Consider the following 23,877-nt stretch of genomic DNA (forward strand, 5'->3'; position numbering starts at 1 on the left):
AACCTTATCCCTTTAGTTCAAGTCACCGCACGATCCCAAACTTTCATTATGTTCACAAGAAAATTTTTTGAATTCTCGTATTTGATGTTATGATTATTATTAAGTGTTATTGCTAAATATATTATAATTAGAATTTTTATAAATGCATTTCAAATTACAAGGATAAAAATAATACAAGTATTATTTCAATTTAAAAGCATTTTCTAAGTTTAGCATTCTTGAACCTTATTAACATTACATTAGAATATTCATGTTATATTGAATATGATGAATTTTTATTTCCATCAATCTTGAGTATCATGCCAAACGAAAAAAATATTTTCATGAGATAGCAATTTTATTTTTCAGATATAATATTCTTAGCATGCCAAATATATTGCATTTTATTTTTCAGGTATAATTTTATTTTCTATGAACACATTCAAAATAAGTTAAGCCAAATCCCATAGAAATGTTTAATCAATACTGTAAATTTCACATACAAATTTTGGCATAAATACAACATAGGAATTTCAGCATACATAGGCATACATACAACATAGTAAAAACTAAATTTCACATAATACATAACGAAATTAACCAAGAAAAACCATAACCTTAAATTTTGGCGTTTCCAAACGAAGCCTCCAAACAATGAATTTAAAGAGTTATGTAGTAACTTATAAGACACACTAAATCTTTTATCAATCTAACTAACAAAATCTTGAATAAAAAATATGAATTTTAATTTTATAATTAGAGAGCAAATGGTGGAAATCTTACCCCATCTCCTTTGTTTATATAGGCACTCCTCAAGCAGCCTCTCAACGAACAACGGTCACTTACAATTCGGCCCCTACCCTTTGCCTCAGCACTGATCACCCGCACCAGCACCTGCTCCTCTCCGTCTCTCTGCAACGTCAGACTCCTCTCTATTCGCGCACAAAAGGAAGAAGAAAGGGCTGTATAAGGGATAAAACAAATCTCGTTGGATGAACCAGCGAGATTTGCCACGCGTTCAATGACGAATGGAGAAGCTAATTAGTATTCCCAAGCAAATCTCGCTGGAGGAACCAACGAGATTTGCCATGCGTTTAATGCCAGACGGTTGAGTGATTAGTATTCCGAAGTAAATCTCGTTGGATGAATCGACGAGATTTGCTACGCGTCTAAACCAACCTCATTCATCCCTAGTAAATCTCGCTACTTGGTCCAAGTAGTGAGATTACGTTAGAATCATTTGAAAAATATTTTCCAGAATAGGGAATTATTTAATATATTTTTATAAAAAAGAGATAAATCGGAAAAAAAACTCCATTTGAGAAGCTGGAAATTTGAATGGAGTTTTATGTTTAAATTTTGGAAGGAGATGAAAAGAAATTTGAATGGAGTCCGCGGAGGGGAAAAAAAAGAAAAAAATGAAAATTGATTTCTGAAGGCGGGAATCGGGACGACAGTTTCTTCTGCGTTTTGGCGGAGGCGGCGGTAGCATCGTCACTCTGTTCTTTCTGCGTCCTCGCTTCTCCCTCTCCCTCTCCCTCTCCCTCTCCCTCTCCCCAGAAGCTGTTCAAATTACCAAAACCCGGATACGCGAATCCAGGCTATGGTTCTTCTCCACCACCATCACCAAGTCTCTTCCCGCAAGAGGCCCTCTTCCGCCTCCATCCCTTCATCTTCCCCGCCTAAAATCCCCAGACGCCCCACCAACTCCACCGCCAGCATCTCCAATGCCACTGCCACTGCCACTGCAACTGCAGCCGAGGCCTCTTCTGGAGACATCCAGGGCCATACCAGCGGCGTACAACCAGAAGCCGTAATAATGGAGAAGATGGTGTCAGTGCTTGCAGACGCTGGGTGCACACTAATCAACCCGGCCGGCCCGCCCTGCCTTCCCTCTGATCCTCATAAGTTCCGCGGTCGCCTTCATCGCCTCTTCTCCTCCTCCGTTAATGCGCCTCTCCGCTCCCAATTCCTCTCTGCCTTTTCGTTTTACATTCAGTCCCCCCACAATTTCCGCAGGTCTCGCTTCCTTTCATCCTTTGCACCGTTTAGTTGCCGAGAAACTGCAGGGAATTAGAGAAAGAACTGTGCAAAATAAGTGCTCTCTTTTATTGTCTCGATTCTCAAATAATTGCAAAATTCTTAAACTCAGAATCGGGAAGTTCTATTATTATTTTTTATATCCGTACAATTTATCGGCAGCAAAACAGACCATGGTGGTTTTTTGTTTTTTTGGAAAATTATATCATTTACTGACATTGCTGCACTTCTATTAGGGTTTTAGTCTCGTGTAACCGGGGTGGATCTAGTTATGGCTCTTCTTTTTGTGACAGCCTAATGCGGCATCTCTTACTGGTTCCTTCAATTCAGCTAGATCTTCAGATCATGCTTCTAGAGAAGCTTCCAGAATATTTTGATGTAGTTCCGGAATGTGACAAAACAGCGGCAATACTTGAAAATGATATTTCTAGGCTAATCCTCAGCCAATTCCGGTGGCTCGATTTCCTTGTTGATTCCAATTCATTTACTGAGAAATTGTTGCAAGTGCTTTCAATTTGCCCGCTCAATTTAAAGAAAGAGATTATTGGATCACTGCCAGAGATTATTGGGGATAAGAATGACAGGGCCGTGGTTGATTACCTTGAGAAGATCCTTCGTGAGGATTCAAATGTCATTGTGCCTGTGCTTGATTCTTTGTCCAATTTAAATTTGGATGATCAGTTGCAGGAGCAGGTTTTCCATGATACACAATCTGATATTGAACTATTTATTTATTTATGAGTTAATTTGGCTTACCTTATTGGTGAATTGAATTTGGATTAATTTTTAGTGCATGTATGTGTATGTGGGTGTTTCTATGAACTGAATTAATTCAGAAGCTTATATTGTCAATGTTAATCGTGCCATACAACTACTTCCTATAGATCTTATTTCTTATGGAAAAACATCCCCAATGAAGTCATATTTTTTGTCATGGGTTTGTCTTCTATCTCATGCCGTAATTAATAATTTTTTGTTCGCAGAATGGTGCATGGTTTCAATTCTAAAAGTAACTCTCTGGCATAGGCACTTTTTGCTCGAAAATGGTTGTTGTTGGTTTGTTTTTTGAGTGTGGTGGGGTGTTGGGGGGGGGTAAGAGGGACCATGCACTTATTTATTGAAGTGCTTACTTTTTTTTTAATGTATTACTTGCGTGTTTACAGGAAACATAGCCTCACCTTCAACTCTCCACAAATGTTTTTTTTGAGGTGTGCCCTTTGATATGTTGTACCAGTGGGTGGGGACTGGGCATTCATTTGTGCATTAGCTTACTTATTTTTTGCCTGTGCTGCTAATGTACCTACATTTTTTTTTTTTAAAAACTTTTACCTGAGTGTTTATAGGAGACTTTGCCTCACCTTCAACTCTCCACAAACTCTTTTTCTTGGGGACTGGGGGCATGCATTTGTGCATTAGCTTACTTATTTTTTGCCTGGGAAACTTAGCCTAACCTTCAACTCTCCATAAACATTTTTCAGGGGGTGTGCCCCTTAGATATGTTGGGCCAATGAGAGGGGACTGAGGGGCATGCACCTGTGCATTTGCTTACTTATTTTTTTTCTGGTTTGTTACTATTTCTTTTTGGGAAACCTAGCAACCTTGCATCATCTTGAACTTGACATTGATTTCCTTTTGTGGCTTATATGTGTTTTAGTATGCATGTGTCACACAATGGTGGATGCAGGATCTATCCCTTGCAGGGGTGAAATATATATTGCATCTAATTTTTTTTTAAACATAAATTAAAGTACAATGCTTTACTCAAATAAAAATACAAAGATATTAACAATATATTCATCATGTAAAGTGTCCATGATCACATAAATTGGTGGAAAAGGATTCATGTAGCCGACCCATCCTGGGGACTTAAGGTTTGGTTTTGTTGTTGTTTTTATTGTATTCATTATGTAAAGTCAACAACAACATTCATAAATAAGAAAAAAAGCCTACATATCTTAAGTATACTAAATATCCACATACTCTAACCAAATGATTGGGGGCTTGGAGTTTGAATTTGGATTTGTGTGAAGTCAAACAAAGTGCAATACAAAATTATATTGTGTTTTGTATGAATTATTATGCCCCTGATTTTTGGCATGTGCCCAACTGTGACTCCATCCAAAAATCCCATGGAGGCATAGGGCCTAGGGAAGAATATGTTTTGCAAAACCATCATTTGAAAGAAAGTAATAAGCCAATTAAAAGTGAACATTTGTTAAAACACAAGATACATACATGTATTTTGTAAAGCAATCGAAAAAAGTTCTACTTTCATTGACAAACTCTTTGTTGGGCTGTACTTTACATACATCATTTTTCACACTTTGTAGACTAAATACATATTCGCCAACAAACACATGCTTAGTATCTCTAGCGTCTTCTTGCCAACTTGTGGTACATGTCAAAAGTGGCAGTCTCTTGGAAAACCTAGCAAGTGGGGCTTTCCTTCAGTATAAACCTAAAATTGTCATAGAAGTAAACTGTTGTCCTATCTAGGGGTTCCTTTGGAGGGCAATCCTAAGTTAGCTTTTGGGACCCAATAGTTGAGAGTGTCCAAGTGTCTATATGGGTGGAAGGGAGCTCTTTTTTCCTTGGGAGGTTGGATTACTCTAATCCATGCTTGTCTCTCTAGTATCCCGTTGTATTTTCTTTCTATTTTTAAAATTATAGTGGTTGTTGCTAGTAAGATTGAGAGGATCATGAGAGATTTTCTTTGGTCAGCGGTAGAAGGTTTTAGGGATCATTTGGTGAGTTGGTAGTTTGTAGGTCTAAGCAGGAAGGTTGTTTTGGTCTTGGAAATTTGGTGTCTGAAAATATGGCTCTATTGGCTAAATGGCTTTGGCCGACCCCTTTAGAGGATTCTTCTCTGTGGCATAAAGTTAGCAAGTTTGGACTTGATGAGAATGGATGAGATACCAATTTGGTTCTAGATGTTCTTCAGAAAGTTTATGGAAAACTATTTCTCATATTTACCCTATCTTTGTTTCCAATACTAAATTTGTGTTGGGTAAGGGGTGTAATACTCGTTTTTGGAAATACTTTTGTTGGGGAATAATGTCAAATATTGTCTTGTCCACCTCTTTTCCTTGCCTATTTTGATTGATCTCAGGACAAAATGATTCCACTTCCTCTTTCCTTGTTGATCCAGCTGGTCCTTTACCTTCTTGAAAATTTCATTTTAGGCGATCCTTGAACGATAGGGAAATAAATGAGCTATGTTGATCCTGTTGAATAATTGTCAAGTATCCTTGGAAGCTGATAGCCGATCTTGACTGTTGGATCCCTTAGGGGTATATTCTTGCAAATCTTTTTGTGAATTCTTAGTTAGCAGTAACATTTCCTCCCCTCTCTACAGAACTATTTGGAAGGCCAAAACCTCCTTTAAAATCAAAGCTTTTATTTTGTTGGTTGTGCTTAATAGGATAAATACCAATAACTTGCTGCAGATTAGGAGGCTTTTAAGGGCTCTCTCTAGATGTATGTGTGTTTTTTCTTAACTGCTTAGAATCTGCTTTGCATCTTGTCTTGCATTGTAATTTTTCTTGGAAGGTTTGGGAACAAGTTATTTAGTCATTTTGGATAAAGTTGGGTTTGTCTAGGGACAGTGGAATAGTTGTTGGCAATATCTTTTGTTGGGTTTGGTAGGAAGAAGGAAGGAAAAGCGCTATGGGTTAGTGCTTTATTTGCAGTGTTTTGGGGCTTGTGGAAGGAACAAAACTCGTGTGTATTTTCAGGGAAGAAATTAGCATTTTTATTGATGTGGAAGAAGATTAATTTTCTGCCTTCTCTATGGTGCATGGGTAATGGTAATTTCAAGGGGGATATGCTTCTCAGGTATATTCAGTAGCATTGGTTGAAGTGACCCCAAATTTTCTATATATATATATATATATATATATAAAATAAATATGCCCTGATACCATATACTGTAGTGCCCTGAACCCGGTGGGGCCTGGAAAGCTATTCTATCATACATGCATCTTTGATGTCATAACTATAACAACCCGAACCCGAAGTGGGGTACCGGGTATACCTGTCCATAATCCAGTCTATAAACCAAACAGCGGAAACACATACATATATATATAACTCCAAACACAATACCAGAGTTCTAAAACCATCATAATACAATAGTATCTCCCAAAACCAAATAATACTACAACCCAAGGTATACAAAGCATATTAGAGTCTCACCAATATTTATTTTAACCCAAACTAAACAGTCTCACCTTGGAGCTCTCTAAGCTTGGCTCGCTAGATTTCTTGAAATGTTAAATTATGGGAGTGAGACACCTCTCAGTAAGAAGGGATAAATTATTATCAGTGTGTGGCAATATGAGTTTAAGTGTATCATATACATATCCTGCAAATAATTAACGTAACACAACATGAGTTTAAGTGTATCATATACTCTGATGTAATAAGTTTCTCTATATATGTAAATCATCTGTTATATCTATACATAAAAGAAATTTTCCCTGAATGGACAATCATATAATATCATGTAATAACCCGACATGATAGGGTTGTGCAGCCCGTAGGCAAGACTTAGTAATGGCTGACCTACCACGCTAAGCCAAATATAACGCGTTTGTAAGTACGATTGGCCTACCCAACCTAGTCCGGACTGCCAGGGGGTATTCTACTCTTCTTTGTGCTCAATCGACTATCCATTCACCAACACTCTATCTGAGTAGTGTGGTGGCACTGGCTGATCTAGCTAGTTACGATATCGTGCTCTGAATATAATTGGTCCATCAGGGTTCTTATGCCATATAATATTGTTCATAAATAATAAATCTCTAACTTGATCTCATTTTTATAATTCTGTATAAAATCTATCATATCATATTTCTGTATAAACTGTCATTTCTTAACTTGGCATAAAGCCGTCTAAACTCGGCATAAAGTCGGCTGAACTGCTATATCATACTGAACTCAGCATATAGCCGGCTGAACTGCTATATCATACTGAACTCGGCATATAGCTGGCAGAACTGTTATGTCATACTGAACTCGGCATATAGCCGGCTGAACTGTTATATCATATATCTGTCTTGAAACATATCTTGTAATAATTCTGTATAAAATCGTACTTGTTTTGTATCATCATAAAATATTCTACATGCTGATTTATACTGTAAAATAACCCTACTCATGCCACACAATTTGGGTAGTAATTCATAATATAATGACTTCTTGGGAAAAATATACCTGGTTTTCCAAAACATGTATATAATTATTCATAATTACTATTTCCATATGCCTGAATATTCGGTAAAATCATATTCATCATTTCAATAATCATTTACTTCAATTTAATCGGGTAAATTTTCTAAAATAGCTGACATAATCTATTCCCCTTACCTTATCCTTGGAGTGGTGCCTAGGATTCCCAAACAACGAATCTGCTTCCGGTTAAACTGCTAAGGATTGATGCTAGGACACTGGAATGGTGTTTATTCTTCAATTTGGTTGAGTTTGGAGAGAAAATTAAGAGAGAGAAAGAGAAGATTTCGTAATCCTAGAGGAGAGAGAGAGATATCCCCAAAAAAATGAATTAGATTCCTGTTTATAGGTGTGATGGCCCAGACAAAACCGTCGACGGTTTGGTCTTTAACCAAACCGATTCTTATTGTTTTACCCTTACTGGACCTCGGTAACTTAAAACCATCGACGGTTTTCTCTGAGCTTGCCAAACCGTCGATAGTTTGGTCCTGCACCAAACCGATTTCCCTTTTTTTTTTTCTTTATTATTGTTTTTCTGGGTCTTTACATTGGTTTTCTCTTTTTTAACCTGATTTCCTTGGGCTGTTTTCTCACTTTTTGGTTTTCTTATTTTGTTTTCCCTAGGGTTTCTCAGACTTTGTTAAGGAGATGTCTCTTCTCCTTATTGTACATTCTTATTCTATCTAATGAATATCTTTTGCAAGAAAAAAAATCATACTGTCATTAACACAGTCCCTAATCTAAGCAAACTCTTCATCTAAAGTTACCATCACAAGACATTCAAATACCATGCTTTTCAACATTACTTCAAAGTGTTAGTGCGGTCTCAAACAAGTGTAATTTTTATCTCAAACAGATGCCAATATCCAGCTTGGCCAACCTGTGCTTAGTGCAGAAATTCCATCCGGAAGTTTAGGGCCTTTCACCCAAGGGAGACACAATCCCTACTTGCTCAAATTTCACAGTATCATAGCCACAAACAACAAACAGTGCCAGCTATTTCACATAAGAGCAATTCAATATAGGCACACAAGCCATGCCATATCAAGTAAAACTGTCATTGAGATCAATATCTGTCACATTGAATTTTCCAAGTAAAACAAAATATGCAGCTATGGTAACCAATAAGTCGTAAGAACATATTTGCTGCCATAACTAGTGATTAGAAATAACAAGCTTAAATATTTCCTTGTCAGGATTCAGTTTCATGCAAGTTTCTACCTTTTTTATTTAGAAAAAACTCAATTTTTTACCCAAAATACTTAGATGAATAAATGAAGATTCTACACCTACCTTGATTCTCATCTTCTCCGATTTATTTTAAGGTTCCTCTGAATTTTATGTATTTTCTTCTGATTTTCCTTGAATTCCCTGATTTTCTGCAGAGTTTTCTCTCTTCCTTCGTTTCTAACTCTTTAGAACTAGGGTATACAGCAAGAGTTTATTACATCTAGTGTTCTTGCTGGCTTTGCATGGCTAGAAATGGATCAGGACAGCAGCTACTTGCTGTCAGCTGCCAGCCAAGTGTCCCCTTCTAGGCTGGAAACAAGGCAGGACAGCAGCAGCTGGTGGCAACTAGGGCCCTGCAGTGTTGTCACCTGTTTACCAGGTGTCCCCTCTGGTTTCCCTATGCCCCTCTCTATTTTTATTCTGTTTCTGCCCCAACTCCTATGTTATTATGTTTGGACATGTGTTTTCTTTATTTATTTTCTCCTAAGTTCCTCTTACCACTCATATATTTGATTGAAATTTCCAATATAAATTAACGCAACTTAATTAATGCAGAGCATGGTTAGTATCAACTCATTCTATACAAAGTAAAGAAGCAACAGCCATGCAAATTTATGAAAGTAATTAAAACTACCATGGCTTAAAGGGTGTGGTTATCACAAGAATAATCTACCCAAGTTTAAATTCATGGTCTGAAATCCATGCTTCCAATCACAACCGATAAAGTGCATTAACCAATAGAGATTATTTGATGGATTTGAAGCACAAAGAATGAATCAATGGCCACAAAGAGCATCTAAGATAGTCTGGTAGCAAGTAAAAATGAGAAGGCTGGGTGCGATGCACCAAAACACAACTCCCCCTTGACTTCATAGTTATGCATAGAACTTTCTCAAGCTTCAATGTATGCTCCTCATTCAATCTCTTTTCTACTTGGCATGAGATGCCCTCCTTGCCGCCAAATTTAGTGCCTTCCAAAGAGGAAAATGAACATGAAAATTGGAAATCTAGACTTGCTATCCAAATCTCATGGAGAACAAGAGAGGTACCAAAAGCAAATGCTCCAGATTTACCCGACTTTCATGCTGCAGCTGTGCTTGCAGGTGGAGTTTCCTTTGAACTAGGTTGGACATAGTTGGAATTTACTACAATACCAAAGGATATAAAATGAAACAATGTATAATTTTATCCGAACACAACAACTAGGGGTGGAGGGCGGGCAGGCGGGTGGGTTTAATAGATTTGTAAGGTGGACCATATCTATTAGAGTTTAATGAACATAGAGACTAACTTGGGGAGGGCGGGGGGTAGTCAGCCCCTGCATGGGCGTGTGCATGTGCATGTATGTGTTGGTAGGCAGGTGAAGTTGGGGTCGGGGCAATGTGCTTGTTTATTTATTTGTTACTTGTTGCTAGCCATGATACGTTGCCCTACAATCAATCGAAACTATCAAGAAATTAATCAATTCTTTTTTGGTTACATACACTGATACATTTATTTATTTTTTTTAATACAGAAGTTAAATTTGCTATTGGTGCTTATGACTAATTGAGTTTTTGGGACATAGCACTACATCCAATGCCACACTATCAAGAAATTAATGGTTTTTTTTTTTTCCTCTTTTTGTAACATTAATTTTTTATTTTTTAAACAAAAGTTAAATTTGCTTTTGGCGCTTTCTCAGGTATTGTGTTCCTCATTTATGAAACGTATGTCATACACACATGCACTCATGAGGGAATATCCACTCGCACCTGGGGTTTGTGCTTGTTATGATCTCAATTTTTTGCAGGGTTCATTTTTGTCCATCCCAATCCAACTGTTATGCGTGTGTATTCTTGTGCATGTGTATACACGTGTCTTCCCCTTCTCTCCATCCCCACAATATGTATTTGTGCGTTGGTTGTCTGTGGTGTTGTGTGGGCAGGTACAGTGTGGGTTGGGGCATGCTTTCATATGCTAGGTTACTTATTTCTTGTTAATTGTGTTTCTTCGCATGCATGCCTTTGTGTCTTGGGTGGGCAGGTGGGTGTAATGGAGTTGGGATTGGGGCATGTGTTTGTTTGTTAGTTTACTTGTTTGCTGCTTGCTACCAGTGTTTTTCTAAAAAACACAGCCCCACATTTAGTAATCCTGCTGTACTAGAAATTAACCTTTCATTTTTTTAATACTAAATGCACCTCGTGCACACACGGATGGTCATGATTGGAGCCAAACTTTATTTGCTTTTGGTGCTTTATTAGTTTTTAGCATATGAGTTCCCCAATTTATGAATGTTATGCTTTTTCTTTTTAAAGGTAATCACCATTGCATTATCATGCATTGGAATAATTGATGAAGACCAAATGCCATATCTACTCAGATTCTTACTGCTTTCTGCAACACCAGTAAATGCTCGAAGAATAATCTCAAGGATTCGTGAACAAGTAAAATTTGTCAGTGTCTCGAGTTCTGATGCAATGCACCAAAATAAACTTAAAGGGAAGTCGCCTCTAGACAATTCAGAGGCTTCAATTCTTGATTCCTTGAGATCTGGTCTTCAATTTAAGAATGTATGTTTTTTTTCTGTTGGTTCTTTGTGTCTCAATCTTTTGTAACGTGCCATATGCAAGTTCTTATATGTAGTTGTATTACAGAAACTCTGTGAGGAGATCTTGAAAGAACTAAAAAGCCTTGAGAAACCCCAGGATCACAAAGTCATTGACATATGGCTGCTTATGCTCATATACATGAATGGTAAATCCCTGCAAAAAAATGTAGAAAAGATACTCAAAAAAAAAATCATTGAAGGCTTTATTCAAGAAGGTCTCTTTGATCAGTGCATCCGGGGAAGTAAGGCATTGGTACAGGTATAGCTAGTTTTTTGTTCATTCATAGATTAAATGATCAATTTAGAAACATTTTTGAGTGTCGTACTGAATTGCATCAGGATTATTTTCCCTTGTTTCTGTCCTTGTCCGAGTACTTATTGGCATGCAAAGAAACAAAAGCAAGGGAGTTTGGTATTCACATGTACACCTGTCTATTTGAAGGATTTGTCGATACTTACTCCAGACAGGAAGTAAGCAACCTGACCAAATATTTTTCATATGTAATCTCATTGGTAGGACGTTGCAGGTTAGGAACTCATTTTGTGCATGCGTGTGTGAATGTGCACACACTTGTTTTGTTTTTATTATTATTTTTTTTTTGGTATTGATTTTTTTTTTTTTTTTTAAACTTTGTTTTGTTTTTGCAGGTTCTAGGTGCATTAGTTGCTCATGTGGGTTCTGGCATTAGTTTTGAAGTGGGTTCTGCTTTGGACACCATGATTCTGCTGGCCTCCAAACTTTCACAGGAAATGGTTCCACTCTCTTCTCACATAAATGGTATAGAACACTTTTGTGAATTATACATAAAATTTAACCTTCTAAGTGATCTATTTCTTAGTTTACTTCCTCCGTTACTTGTTCTCATCCAACAATGTAGGCATCTTGGATTACTTGGAGGGATTTAGTATTGAAAATCTGCACAAGGTAGGTTTTGCTCTTTTCATAATATTATTCTTGATGTTGAAGTGTTTGTCTGTTATCATGCTAGCTTTTCCATGCGGCAGGTCTATGATGTTTTCGGCCATCTGGCACTGTGGGCTAAATCTACTGCAGATTCTTTTGGGTCTTCCTTTGCAAATGAGCTTTTTATGATTGTGAGGAAGCAGGTATTGGATGCATATATTCTTGTGTTGTTGTTGTTTGGGATTTCTTGTTTTTAAACACTAAATACTTTTAAAGTGCTTTCAAGCTGAGCTTCTGTGTTCAAGATTCCATGTTGTAACGATCACCAATATATGGTGCTTATAATGATTTTAAATTGTTTGATTTGTGCGACCACTCTTATTTGCAGATCAGTAATCCAGATATGAAATACAAGAAGATGGGCCTAATTGGAACTTTGAAGATAGTTTCATGTCTTGAGGATGCAGGCAATGTTGCATGTCCATCTTCATTTCAGGTGGTACTCAGTAATTTTTACTTCAATATTAATTTTATAATTATTGTCCCTTTTAGCCTGCTATAATTTTCTTGTTGCTAACATTTTTCTAAAAGATAAAAAAAGAATTATATTGAGAGAAAAAATGATATACAGAAGGAAGAATGAGTTATCCTCCACTAGTAAAAATTTAAAGCAAATTTAGAAGAACAAAAATAAGATGTCTAGAAGAAAAATACGATGTTTAGAAGAACTCAAGGACTAAACTTTCAATTTCGATAGAAATTTTGAGGGTCTCAATTTACAAAAAGTTTGAAAAAAATTTTGATTTCAATTTAAAGAAACACCAAAAACATTTAAAAATTATGGAAATTATGATTTAAAAATTGAGAAATATTAGAATAAATTGTTTTGAATAATTTAGAAACAAAAAAGAAGTCTTAAATTTTTCTGGTTTTTCTTCAGTTTTTATTTTAAATTCCTGAAATTCTGGGAATTTTGGTAGAAATCTTGGAAATTCATAACATTGGTTGAACTTGCACAGAAAAAAAGAAACTTGATCTCATTTTGAACCCTCTAAAATATAAAAATTGAATTCAAATTTGGGCAAAATTACAAAAATTTAAGACCATAAGAGAATCGCCAGAGTGGCTGTCTAGTCCCTCTTTAAGTCAGAAGCATTCCACTGAAAAAACCATCTGCTGAAAAAGTAACGCAAAGAAACCCAACCTATACCATGAAAAGATCAATAGGAATGACAGAATTCTTGAAAATTCTAGCATTAAGCCCCAACTAAATGCTAAATGTGCAGATCCTGATAAGACCCTAGGGTTTATCATGGATAAATTGGGGAAATTTTAACGAGGGAAAATAGTAAGAGAAAATAGGGTTTGATCATTTCAAGGGGATCTGCCTCCAAATTAACCAAAGGCTATGAATTATGTTGTTGCTTGGATGGAAAAACCCTTTAGGTTTACATATATATAAGGTATGGAAACTTATTCCTCGTAGGAATGTAAAATATCTCAATCCAAGTCCTTAAGGACAATCCCAATCGATTTGGGAATCCTAACACATTAAATAAAAATCTCAACATTAAATAATCCTAACATTAAATAGAATTCATTGGAAATCATAGTAGATTAATTAGAAATCCCAAATTCCAATTGATGTGGGAATCCTATCATTAAATAAAAAATCCAAATTGATTTGGGAGTCCTAACATTCTTGCCTCCTTCAAGTCAGCCTTGTCCTCAAGGTTGAGCAGCAATAATCTCTGGGAATCTCTCCTCCAAGGATTGATAAGTTTTCGAAGTTGCATCTTTAGATGGTAAGTGAAACTAGTGAATTAAAACTTCTATATTGTCTTGAATTCTACGTTTGATCACCCAGCGATCCAAAATTGCTTGTGGCTGCACTTGAACCTCATAAGTAGGTGCAACATTAGGCAAGTGGTGCTGCATGGTAACTTGCTCCCCTAACTTCTTTTTGAGGCAAAAGACATGAAAATCTGGGTGTACCTTAGAACCTGTTGGTAAGTCGACGATAAGCAATAGGGCTTATAAGTTTTAGGGTCTTATAAGGCCTGTAGAGTCAAGGAGACAACTAAATTGAAGAACGAACAGTCACAGATATCTGTCTATAGGGTTGTAGCTTGAGAAACACCTAATCTTCCCCTGAGAGTTACCTTTCACTATGGTGCTTATTAGCTTATTGTTTCATACGAGCTTGAGCTGTAACAAGATTTTCCTTGAGGAGTTGAAGCACTTTGTCTCAATCATGTAACTCCTTGTCAACTTGATCAACCCTGGATGATCTAGTTGAATACCTAGCAAGAGCAGGAGGAGCTCAACCATAAACAACCTTGAATGGAGTCAACTTGGTACAGGATTGATAAGTGGTATTATACCACCATTTCGCCTATGGAAGCCATTGTATCTAATCCTTCGCTTTGTTGTTAGTAAAGCAACGAAGATAAGTCCCCAAGCACCTGTTAACAACTTCAGTTTGCCAATCTGATTGTCGATGATATGCAATGCTCGTATTCAATTGTGTTCCTTGCAAATGGAAAAGCTCCTTCCAAAAGTTGTTGGTAAAAACTTTGTCACGATCACTAACAATAGAATGAGGAATTCTATGCAGCTTAACAATATTCTCAACAAAAGTACGAGCAACACTTATAGCAGTATGAGGGTGAGTTATGGCACAAAAATGAGCATATTTTGTGAGACGGTCCAGGACAACAAAGAATAGTAGACTTGTCATGAGAAGATGGTAGTCCCTTAATGAAATCCATAGAGATATCTGTCCAAGCTTCTTCTAGAATAGGAAGAGGCTGTGGAAAGCCTGGACTTGCGGCGATTTCCCCTTTCTGTTGTTGAAAAACATCACATTCTGCCACAAACTTTTTGATTTCACCCTTTATTCCCTTCCACTAAAATTCCTGAGAAATGTGCTTGTAGGTTCTAAGAAAACCAGAGTGATCTGCAGTCAGTGATGTGTGTAATTCTTGTAGTATGGTTTGCTTGTCAACTGACTTAGGCACTAATAAAATCTTCCCTTTATACAGCAAGTTTAAAGAGTTTCCAAAGGTAAGGAAAGAAGGACTGAAGTTGGCTCTTTTTGTGGCTTTTGGATAATACCTCTAGTCTCTATATTTAGCCACCATTCCTTTCTAATTTGTCCGAGAGTAGTACATGCATTTACAAAAATAGCTATAAGTTCAACTTGTTCAGGAAGTCGTGAGAATGCATTTGTCACCACATTCTTGGTCCCTTTCTTGTAAATTATCTCATAATCATAGCCCAACTAGTCAATGACCCACTTTTGTTGTTCCATGGAAAAGATTCGTTGATCCAAAAAATACTTCAAATTCTTGTGATCAGTTTGAATTTAAACAATTAAATATGGTCTCCACTTCGTAACTGCATGCACTATGGCTAGCATATCTTTGTCATAAACAGACATGCTGATGTGGCATTTGTCTTGCATTAAAACTGCACCAATGCCAACTCCTGATGCATCAAACTCAATGATGAACACCTTGTTGAAATCTGACAGGCAAGAACTGGTGTGATGGATATTGCATGCTTAAGCTTGACAAAGGCTTGTTTAGCTTCCTTACTCCATTTGAATGCATCCTTTTTTTAGTAGAGCGGTCAGCTGCGCACTAATCTTTCAGTAATCCTTGGCAAACTTGTGGTAGTAACCAGCTAACCCCAAAAATCCTCACAGAATTTTGATTGTTTGTGGAATAGGCAAGTCTTTCATCACTTGTATTTTAGAAGGATCAACTAAAAATACCTTCTTGGGAAACAATATGCCCAAGGTATTCTACATGTGATTGAGCAATACTGCATTTAGATTTCTTGACAAACAAAAGATTCTCATGAAGAGTGGTGAGTACAATTTGCAAATGACCCAAATGGTCTTCAAGAGATGGGCTATATATTAGGATATCATAAAAAAATATAAGAACAAACTTGCATAGGTAAGGTCGGAAAATGTCATTCAGGAGACTTTGGAAGGTGGTCAAAGGCATATTGGTTAACCCAAAAGGCATAACCAATAACTCATAATGGCCGTCATGAGTTATAAACATAGTCTTCTGAATGCCATCCTTGTGTTCCCGAATCTGGTGATGGCCCGATCTCAATTCGAGTTTGGTGAATTGCTGGGCTCTCCTCCCAACTCATCTAACAATTCATCCACAATAGGGATATGATATTTATCCTTCATAGTTCTTGTTCAATGCTCGATAATCAACACACATCCGCCAAGAGCCATCCTTCTTCTTCACCAATAAGATAGGAGAAGAATATAGACTGACACTTGGTTGAATTATGCTCGCATCTAACATTTCTTTCACTATTTTTTTTTTCTTCTTGAAAATAAGGATAGCGATAAGGACAAACATTAGTAGGGACACTACTTGGCAATAAAGGAATATGGCGATCATGTATTTGCTGAGGTGGCAATCCTCGTGGCTCTGCAAATAGGTTAGAAAATATTGAAATAAGAGAGTCTAGCCCTTCATCTTGGCCAGATTAATGTTGTAACTATGGTGCTCGAAGTTGTACCAGGAAGCCATGTCGCTCCTTTTTTAAGGAGATTCTCCATACGATGGCTTGAAACTATAGTGACTTTACCACAACATTTGCCTTTAAGAGTCGCTCTTTAGCCATTCACGGCAAACGTCAACCGGTTTAGAGAAATTCCAAGTTATATCACCTAAAATTCTTAGCTAGTCAATACCCAAAACCACTTCATAGTCTTCTAGTGGTAGCAAAAAGAAATCAACATACAAGTCATGGTTTTGCATAGTAAATTTAACCTTTGAACACTTGCTTTGACATGTCAAGGTCCTTCCATCTACAACCTTCACATCAAAATTTTCACATTTCTCCACAGGATAGGCTAGCCGTTTTGCAATTTTAGTGTCCATGAAATTGTTAAAGCTACTTGTATCAATTAAGATAGTAATAGGTTGTCGTTTTATGAAGCCACTGATTTTCATGGTTTGAGGATTAGCATAACCAGCTAATGCATGAACTCAAGAAGTAATAGATTCATTATTATCATCAGATTCCATACCTTCCTAATCTGAATAAGGGGGGTCATCCTCAACCTTGTGTGGCTCCTCCACTAGTTCTATCATCAACAGTCGTCCTTTTTGCAACGGTGCCCTCTATGCCACTTTTCTTCACAATGCTAGCTCAAAACTTCTGTCACTCTCTCTTTAAGTTCCTCCAGAGTCAATCGTTTGGCAAGAGGATTGTGAGGATTAGGTGGTGTGATAGTGTTGTTGACATTGTGCTTGCTAATGGTCTTGTTGGGGCAACGTTGTTATTCTCTTCTTCTAACCGTGCAAAGGAAATTGCAGCAGTTATAGTTTGTGGCTGATCACTGATGTACTTTGACCTTATGCCGAATGTCAGGTGGGAGACCTTCAATTAAAGTATTGATGATTTGGCTTTCATTCCAATATTTAGTCTTGTTTGATAGTTGCTCAAATTGTGTCCGATACTCAAAGAAGTGCTAGTTTGGCGTTTTTTAGCAAGATCTCCATTGATATTCTCATATCCAGTGGGCCCAAATCGGACTAGTAATCCAGAAACAAATTCTGCCCATGAAGGCATTCCATAACGAGCTTCAAACTAGTTATACCATTGAATAGCATTGCCATCCAGACTAATAGAAGCAATCTCAACTTTAGATGTTTCTGGAGTGTAGTATTTTTCAGCCGTAGAAACCCAATCGGTAGGGTCATCACTATCCCATCTTGGAAATTCCTCCTTTATACGATTAGGACCACTATCATGCTGTCCTTGGTAACCTCATTCGCATGTGTATGATTGCTTCTTATGATTAGCTGATGTAGAGGCATCATTTTCTCTCTCTTTGTGGGAAGATGTAATGAGTAGTTTAGAGAGTGATGCTTGGATCTCTTCAAATTGAGACTCAAACATATTGCTAAGTTGAGCCTTTAGCCTAGCTTCCATTTGGGACTTTGCTGAATTTTTTGAGGCCATTGCGTATGAATGAAGTTCAAGAATTCCAAGATCTTGGTTTTGTTGGCGGGTTAACGACATTCACAAGAATGATGGATTTGATACCAAATGATAAGATCGTAAGGTTTTATTGTGGAGAAATTTGGGAAATTTTACGAAGGGAAAATAGTAAGAGAAAATAGGGTTTGATCACTTCGAGGGGATCTTCCTCAAAATTAGTTGGAGGCTATGAATTATGTTATTGCTTGGATGGAAAAGCCTTGTAGGGTTACGTATATATTGGGTATGGAACTTAATCCTATTAGGACTGTAAAATACCCCAATCCAAGTCCTTAATGGACTCGATCCCAGTTGATTTGGGAATCCTAATATTAAATAAAAATCCCAACATTGAATAATCCTAACATTAAATAGAATTCATCGGGAATGGTAATAAATTAATTAGAAGTCCCAATTGATTTGGGAATCCTATCATTAAATAGAAAATCCCAATTGATTTGGGAATCCTAATAGTAACCTCCTTTGCGCACTACGATGCTTCCTATGATAGCTGATGTAGAGGCATCATCTTCTCTCTCTTTTTGGGAAGATGTGATGAGTAGTTTAGAGAGCGATGTCTGGATCTCTTCAAATTGAGACTTAAACATATTGCTAAGTTCAACCTTTGGCCTAGCTTCCAACTGGGATTCTATTGAATTTTTTGAGGCCATTGCAGATGAGTGAAGATCAAGAATTCCAAGATCCTGCTTTTGTTGGTGGGTTAGTGACATCCACAAGAATGCTGACTTTGATACCAAATGATTAGACACTAGGGTTTTATTGTGGATAAATTGGGGAAATTTTAAGAAGGCAAAATAGCAAGAGAAAATAGGGTTTGATCACTTCGAGGGGATCTGCCTCCAAATTAGCCAAAGGCTATGAATTATGTGATTGCTTGGATGGAAAAGCTCCATAAGGTCACATATATATAGGGTAGGGGAACTTACTCCTATTGGAAATGTAAAATATCACAATCCAAGTCCTTAATGGACTCGATCCCAAAATTGATTTGGGAATCCTAACGCATTAAATAAAAATCCCAACATTAAATAATCCTAGCATTAAATAGAATTCATTGGGAATCATAATTTATTAATTAGAAATCCCAATTGATTTATGAATCCTATCATTAAATAGAAAGTCTGAATTGATTTGGGAATCCTAATAGATCCCTACAAACATAGCATTTCTCCGCAATCCCTTTTCTTTAAAGAGGAAGGGTAGACCTATTACTCCATAAGGGAACCAAACAATTTGTTCCAGGCCTTCTAATAAAAGGAAGAATGAAACAATGGGCAATAAATTATCTTGCTTGTGGACTTCTATAGCCAGAAGTTGAGACAGTGAAGATTGGAAGAGGCAACTACATTGTGGCAGTGATGTTTGCATGTGCTCCAACATTTATAAACCCTCAATTGTTTCTTTGATTTAACAAATGGATTGGCAAAAGGAGTGGGAGTTCTCTTTAGAGGAATAAGGATAGGAATACAAGGATTAACACCTAAGAGGGAATGAGAAAACAGGAGGTCCCGACCCTAAATGTGTTGACATAGTTCCTGTGGATATGGGGATCATAGCATCTATATCCTTTCTAAGATGTCGAGTACCGAACAAAGACATTTAACAACACGAGGAGAAACCTTGTCCTAACCATTATATGGAACATGAATGAAGCATGAGTACCCAAAGACACGAGGTACAACAGATTACATGGATGTTTCTAGTACATGATGGAGAATGAAATTTGCCCCTATAGCACTAGATGACATTTTGTAAGCAAAAAGCAGGTTTAAAGGAGAGCATTAGTACATAAAATTTTAGGAACATGCATATGAAAAAGTATAGATTGTGCTATAAGAAGTAAGCTATTTTTCTCTTTAGCTACTCCATTATGCATGCCCAATGAATAATCCCTTTGGCAAGTGAGAAGACTGAAGCTCATTTGAACAATTTCAAGTGCATTATTAAATAACAAAAAATTTAATACAAATGCTAAACTAAGCTTTCATTTCTTAGTAGAGTTGAGTGAGTACATTAAGAAATTCAAACATTTCTTGACAAATTGATCCAAGTCATCTACAAAAACTCATTGATACAAAATATTGATGAGGAGTTATCTGCTTGTTACCTCTTAATCATCTAAACATTAGAACTCTTGGTTGGAAGATATTGTGTTCCTCTGACATACCCTTGAGAGGGTACTATAATACGCATAGAGGGTACCTATATTATTGGTCAAATTTGAAACACTTCTCATTTAGGCAATAAACATGGAGTTTGTTTTTTTGTCTTGGGAGAAGCTTTCACATAGACACAGCTTTGGTTGCTCTATGAAACATCATGTACACAGAAATTTATAGCTCCATGATATGTCACAACCAGACAAGCAGTGCACCATTTAAATTTTTTTTTTTTTAATTTTTTATTATTAATTTTTTGTTTTGGAGATTTTCAATTCCATAGGCCTCTAAATGATAGGGAGTTGGACGAACCCTTTTCTTGGTTGGTTGTGTTGAAGGGCTGTCAGTTCTCATGTGAGAGGGATAGTAGGAGTTGAGGTTTGGATTCTGCAGGTGTCTATTCTTCAAAGTCTTTCTTTGAGCATTTAACCAATTCTTTTGAATTCTTTCCCCTTCATTGTTTTATTTGGAAAGCTAAAGTCCTCTCCAAGATCAAGGCATTTGCTTGGTTGGTTCTTAATAAAATTAGCATCAACAATCTCCAGATGTTTGTTTCTTGTAGTTTAATAGCTCAGAATCTGCTTCGCATCTATTTTTGCATTGTCCTTTCTCTTGGGGGATCTGGTATAGCTATTTGCTGTATTTTGGGAGAACTGGGTTTGGCTGGATTCGTGGAGAAATTATTACATCTCTTTTACAGGTTTTGGGAAGATTGGTGATGGTTTAGTCTTGTGGACTCGTGACATCTTTGCAGTTTTATGATGAATTCTGGTATTTTGCTTTAGGATAGGACTCAATACTAGCTTCTCTATGGTGTTTTGCAGCAGTTTTAAAGGTGTGCCATCTTCGGATCCTCAAAGAGATTGGAGGGCGGTTCTATTTTGATTGTTTTCTGGTCTATTTTGGTTTCTTCTTTTATTAGAGGATTTTTTCTTTCAACTCATATTAGGTGCATTTAAAGAGCTTTGATTTACTAAGTTTTAATTTTTTGTCTGTATTTTATTTTTTATTTCTGCAGGTTGGCTTCTTGGCCCTTTTTCTTTCACAAAAGAGTCTAGGATCACCTGGGTGCTCCTTAAAAGGAAAACACACAAATGTTAAGAAAGAAGCCTTCTACAGTGCAAATCCACTGCTTTTCCCAAAACCCCAAACAGATTGTTTCAAATACACCAAATAGAAAGGACTATCAAAGAAGTATTAGTTGTCTCATTGCTCTGATGGCAAAGAATGCGCAAATTTGGATGTAAGGTGTTATTAGGCCTTCTCTTCTTTGATAGATCATTGGTATTAATCCCATGAGGATTGCAAAACCACGTGAAAGCCTTGATTTTTAAAGGGGTCTTTACTTTTCAAATAAGATAGATAGTGTAGAGAAAGTGGCCAACATTAAGAATTCAAATCAAACTGAGAAGTTAGATCAACATGAAAAAACTCCCAAGAACATCTAAGGTCCTGACCTCTTTATTAAGCATGGAGGAATTGTGAAAAAGTCAAGAACATTCAGCAACAAAATCAGGTAATATATTTCATCCATTCAGGTCCCCATAATATAATCCAAGAAGCCTCCCTTCGATGGCAAAAGAAAGGAACTACTAAGAATAGGAGCATGATGAATATTATATAGTTTCTCTATTGCATTGATCCTCCCAAAATTGACCCATGGGAAGGATTTGAGGCCAAGGAAAATTCCAACTTGCATTCTTTCTTCCCATTCCTAATCCAATAGAACCTATTTTTTTTTCCCCAAGAAAGTATCGCAATGACTAAGATGTTTAGAAAATAGCGAGATCTGGTATGTGATTATATAAGCATGATTCTTTATGGGCATTTCTCATGGGGGTGGCTAATGATAAGGTGTCCCCTTTGGTCTATTGGGAGTTGCGAGGAATAGAAGGCACAATTTGGTTAGTTTGGAGCTGGTGTTTTGGTCTAAAATTGTGGGGGCATTTGGGTCTTGCCAACCTGGTGTCCATTAATATTGTTCTAGTGGGAAAATGGTTATTTTGGGAGTGCAGGGTTCCTTGGAGTGAGCATGTGTGTCTTTATGTGTGTTTTTACATGTTCGAGTAAATGTGTAAATAAAGATATTTCTTTTTATATGTCTAAATGTATAGGATCTTCTGCATATCTATGTCGTGTCTTCATACCATTGCCCCATGCCTGTGTTTTTCCTTCTTTACTACCTTGTAAAATTTCTGAAAAATTACCTTCTTTATGATGTATTCCACAAGTGCTATTCAAGATCATCTGAATTTAATATTATTTTTTTTTGCTTGGTTGACTCATTCTACAATGTGACTAATTCATGCTTTGTTATATTACATTTTAACAAATGAAAATAAGTTCCATTGTGCTGAGGATTTTCACATACGCTTGGCCTCTTGTTTCAATCCAGATTTTGGACATTATGATGTGCATTCACCATCTGCATTTTTTTTGAAAAAATATTTCAAATACAGAAATTGAACAGCGATGAAGCTTTGGAACTTTTGAAAATGGTGCTGGAATCGTGCAAACAGTTGCCCCTCCTATTGATCCTGTTTTATGATGAGCTGGTCACTGTGTTGGAGTCTAGAACTTTGCAATCGAGAATAATAGAATGGTGACATAATCTAAACCTGTTATGTATAGGATCACACTTGTTGCCATTTGATATGAATTTGTGCTCTGTGAAACATTTAGCTGCATTTAATAGGATTGGCAAACATGTCGGAGAGTTCGAATCAATGTTTTTGACTGAACTTGAATGTGGACAATTGCCTATTCAGGAGTCTTATTTTGATTTAGAAGGTGAGCTCTGCTGCTGCCTTCCCACTTAAATAAACCCAAGTTCAAAGTTGCAAAAGGAAGTCAAAAGAAGGGATAAGTTTAATTTTCATTTTTGTTCTTTTTGTAGGTGAACTGTGGATGAATTTGGATGGTGATATATCTCCAATATGTCTGAACATCTTGCCCCTAGCTTCTTCTTCATTGCAGTAATGTTTTGGCAATTCTCTTTCTTGTGCTGGATTCAATTTTCCAAATTTACTGCTGAAGCTTTTCTTTTGTTTTTTCTTTTTTCTTTCCCAGGTCTGCTTTGTCTTTAAAAACTCTTCCTGCTAACTTTCATTTACTATCTGTCGTAAGTGTGAATTCATTGAATATTTGAACAAATTTCTAAAAGATATGGAATAATGGAAGGAATTGTTTGCCAATTGTTTGTTAGATTGAAAGATTGGCAAATCAGGGGTCTCTTGAAGGAATAGATGCACTGCTTGGTTGTCCTTTACACCTTCCTTCTTCTAAGGTGAGAGATCATGAAACTAAATTGGATGTTCTCATTAGCATTGTCAATTTTTTAAAAACCATTATAAATATTGTAGTTATTTTTCTATTGAATTTTATGAAAGAAATACTCTTTTCATTTGTAAAGTTAATTTTAACACCCTTGAATTGTTGAGGTCTTACTCTTAAATTTTAGAGCAAAACTATTTTCTGGACTCATAAATTCAGTAAATTGGAATGCTTGGTTTTGGTTTAGTAACTCATTTAGAAAATTTTAGGTACAGTGGCATTTCTATGAGAGAGCCCATTAGTCCCATGAAATTTACTTTTTTCTTATCATTGGAAATGCATTTGTTTGAATTACATTGTCAATAATTGTTTTGTGTTTGTTTGCTGAGATACTGAGGACCCAGTTGGAAGCCTGTTTGATGTATAAG

The 23,877-nt window shown here is 36.7% G+C and overlaps 1 protein-coding gene across 3 annotated transcripts in view; it reads left to right on the top strand.

Annotated features, from left to right (window-relative positions):
* Window positions 1–1,390: 1,390 nt before the first annotated feature.
* Window positions 1,391–23,877, top strand: part of LOC131149872 (uncharacterized) — a 72,226-nt gene continuing 49,739 nt past the window's right edge. For 2 of the 3 annotated variants that reach the window (XM_058100659.1, XM_058100660.1), the window contains exons 1-14: window positions 1,391–1,998; window positions 2,256–2,712; window positions 10,776–11,030; window positions 11,115–11,327; window positions 11,408–11,539; window positions 11,717–11,846; window positions 11,947–11,993; window positions 12,074–12,175; window positions 12,361–12,468; window positions 22,636–22,778; window positions 22,872–22,966; window positions 23,073–23,151; window positions 23,246–23,297; window positions 23,382–23,462. In XM_058100659.1, coding sequence (XP_057956642.1) covers window positions 1,583–1,998; window positions 2,256–2,712; window positions 10,776–11,030; window positions 11,115–11,327; window positions 11,408–11,539; window positions 11,717–11,846; window positions 11,947–11,993; window positions 12,074–12,175; window positions 12,361–12,468; window positions 22,636–22,778; window positions 22,872–22,966; window positions 23,073–23,151; window positions 23,246–23,297; window positions 23,382–23,462 — 2,310 coding nt within the window. In that variant the 5' untranslated portion in view covers window positions 1,391–1,582. The remainder of the gene's footprint in view (window positions 1,999–2,255; window positions 2,713–10,775; window positions 11,031–11,114; window positions 11,328–11,407; window positions 11,540–11,716; window positions 11,847–11,946; window positions 11,994–12,073; window positions 12,176–12,360; window positions 12,469–22,635; window positions 22,779–22,871; window positions 22,967–23,072; window positions 23,152–23,245; window positions 23,298–23,381; window positions 23,463–23,877) is intronic. The other variant, XM_058100661.1, reaches the window with a different exon arrangement.

This window comes from Malania oleifera, chromosome 2 (genome assembly GCF_029873635.1).
Source record: "Malania oleifera isolate guangnan ecotype guangnan chromosome 2, ASM2987363v1, whole genome shotgun sequence".
Lineage (NCBI taxonomy): Eukaryota > Viridiplantae > Streptophyta > Magnoliopsida > Santalales > Ximeniaceae > Malania > Malania oleifera.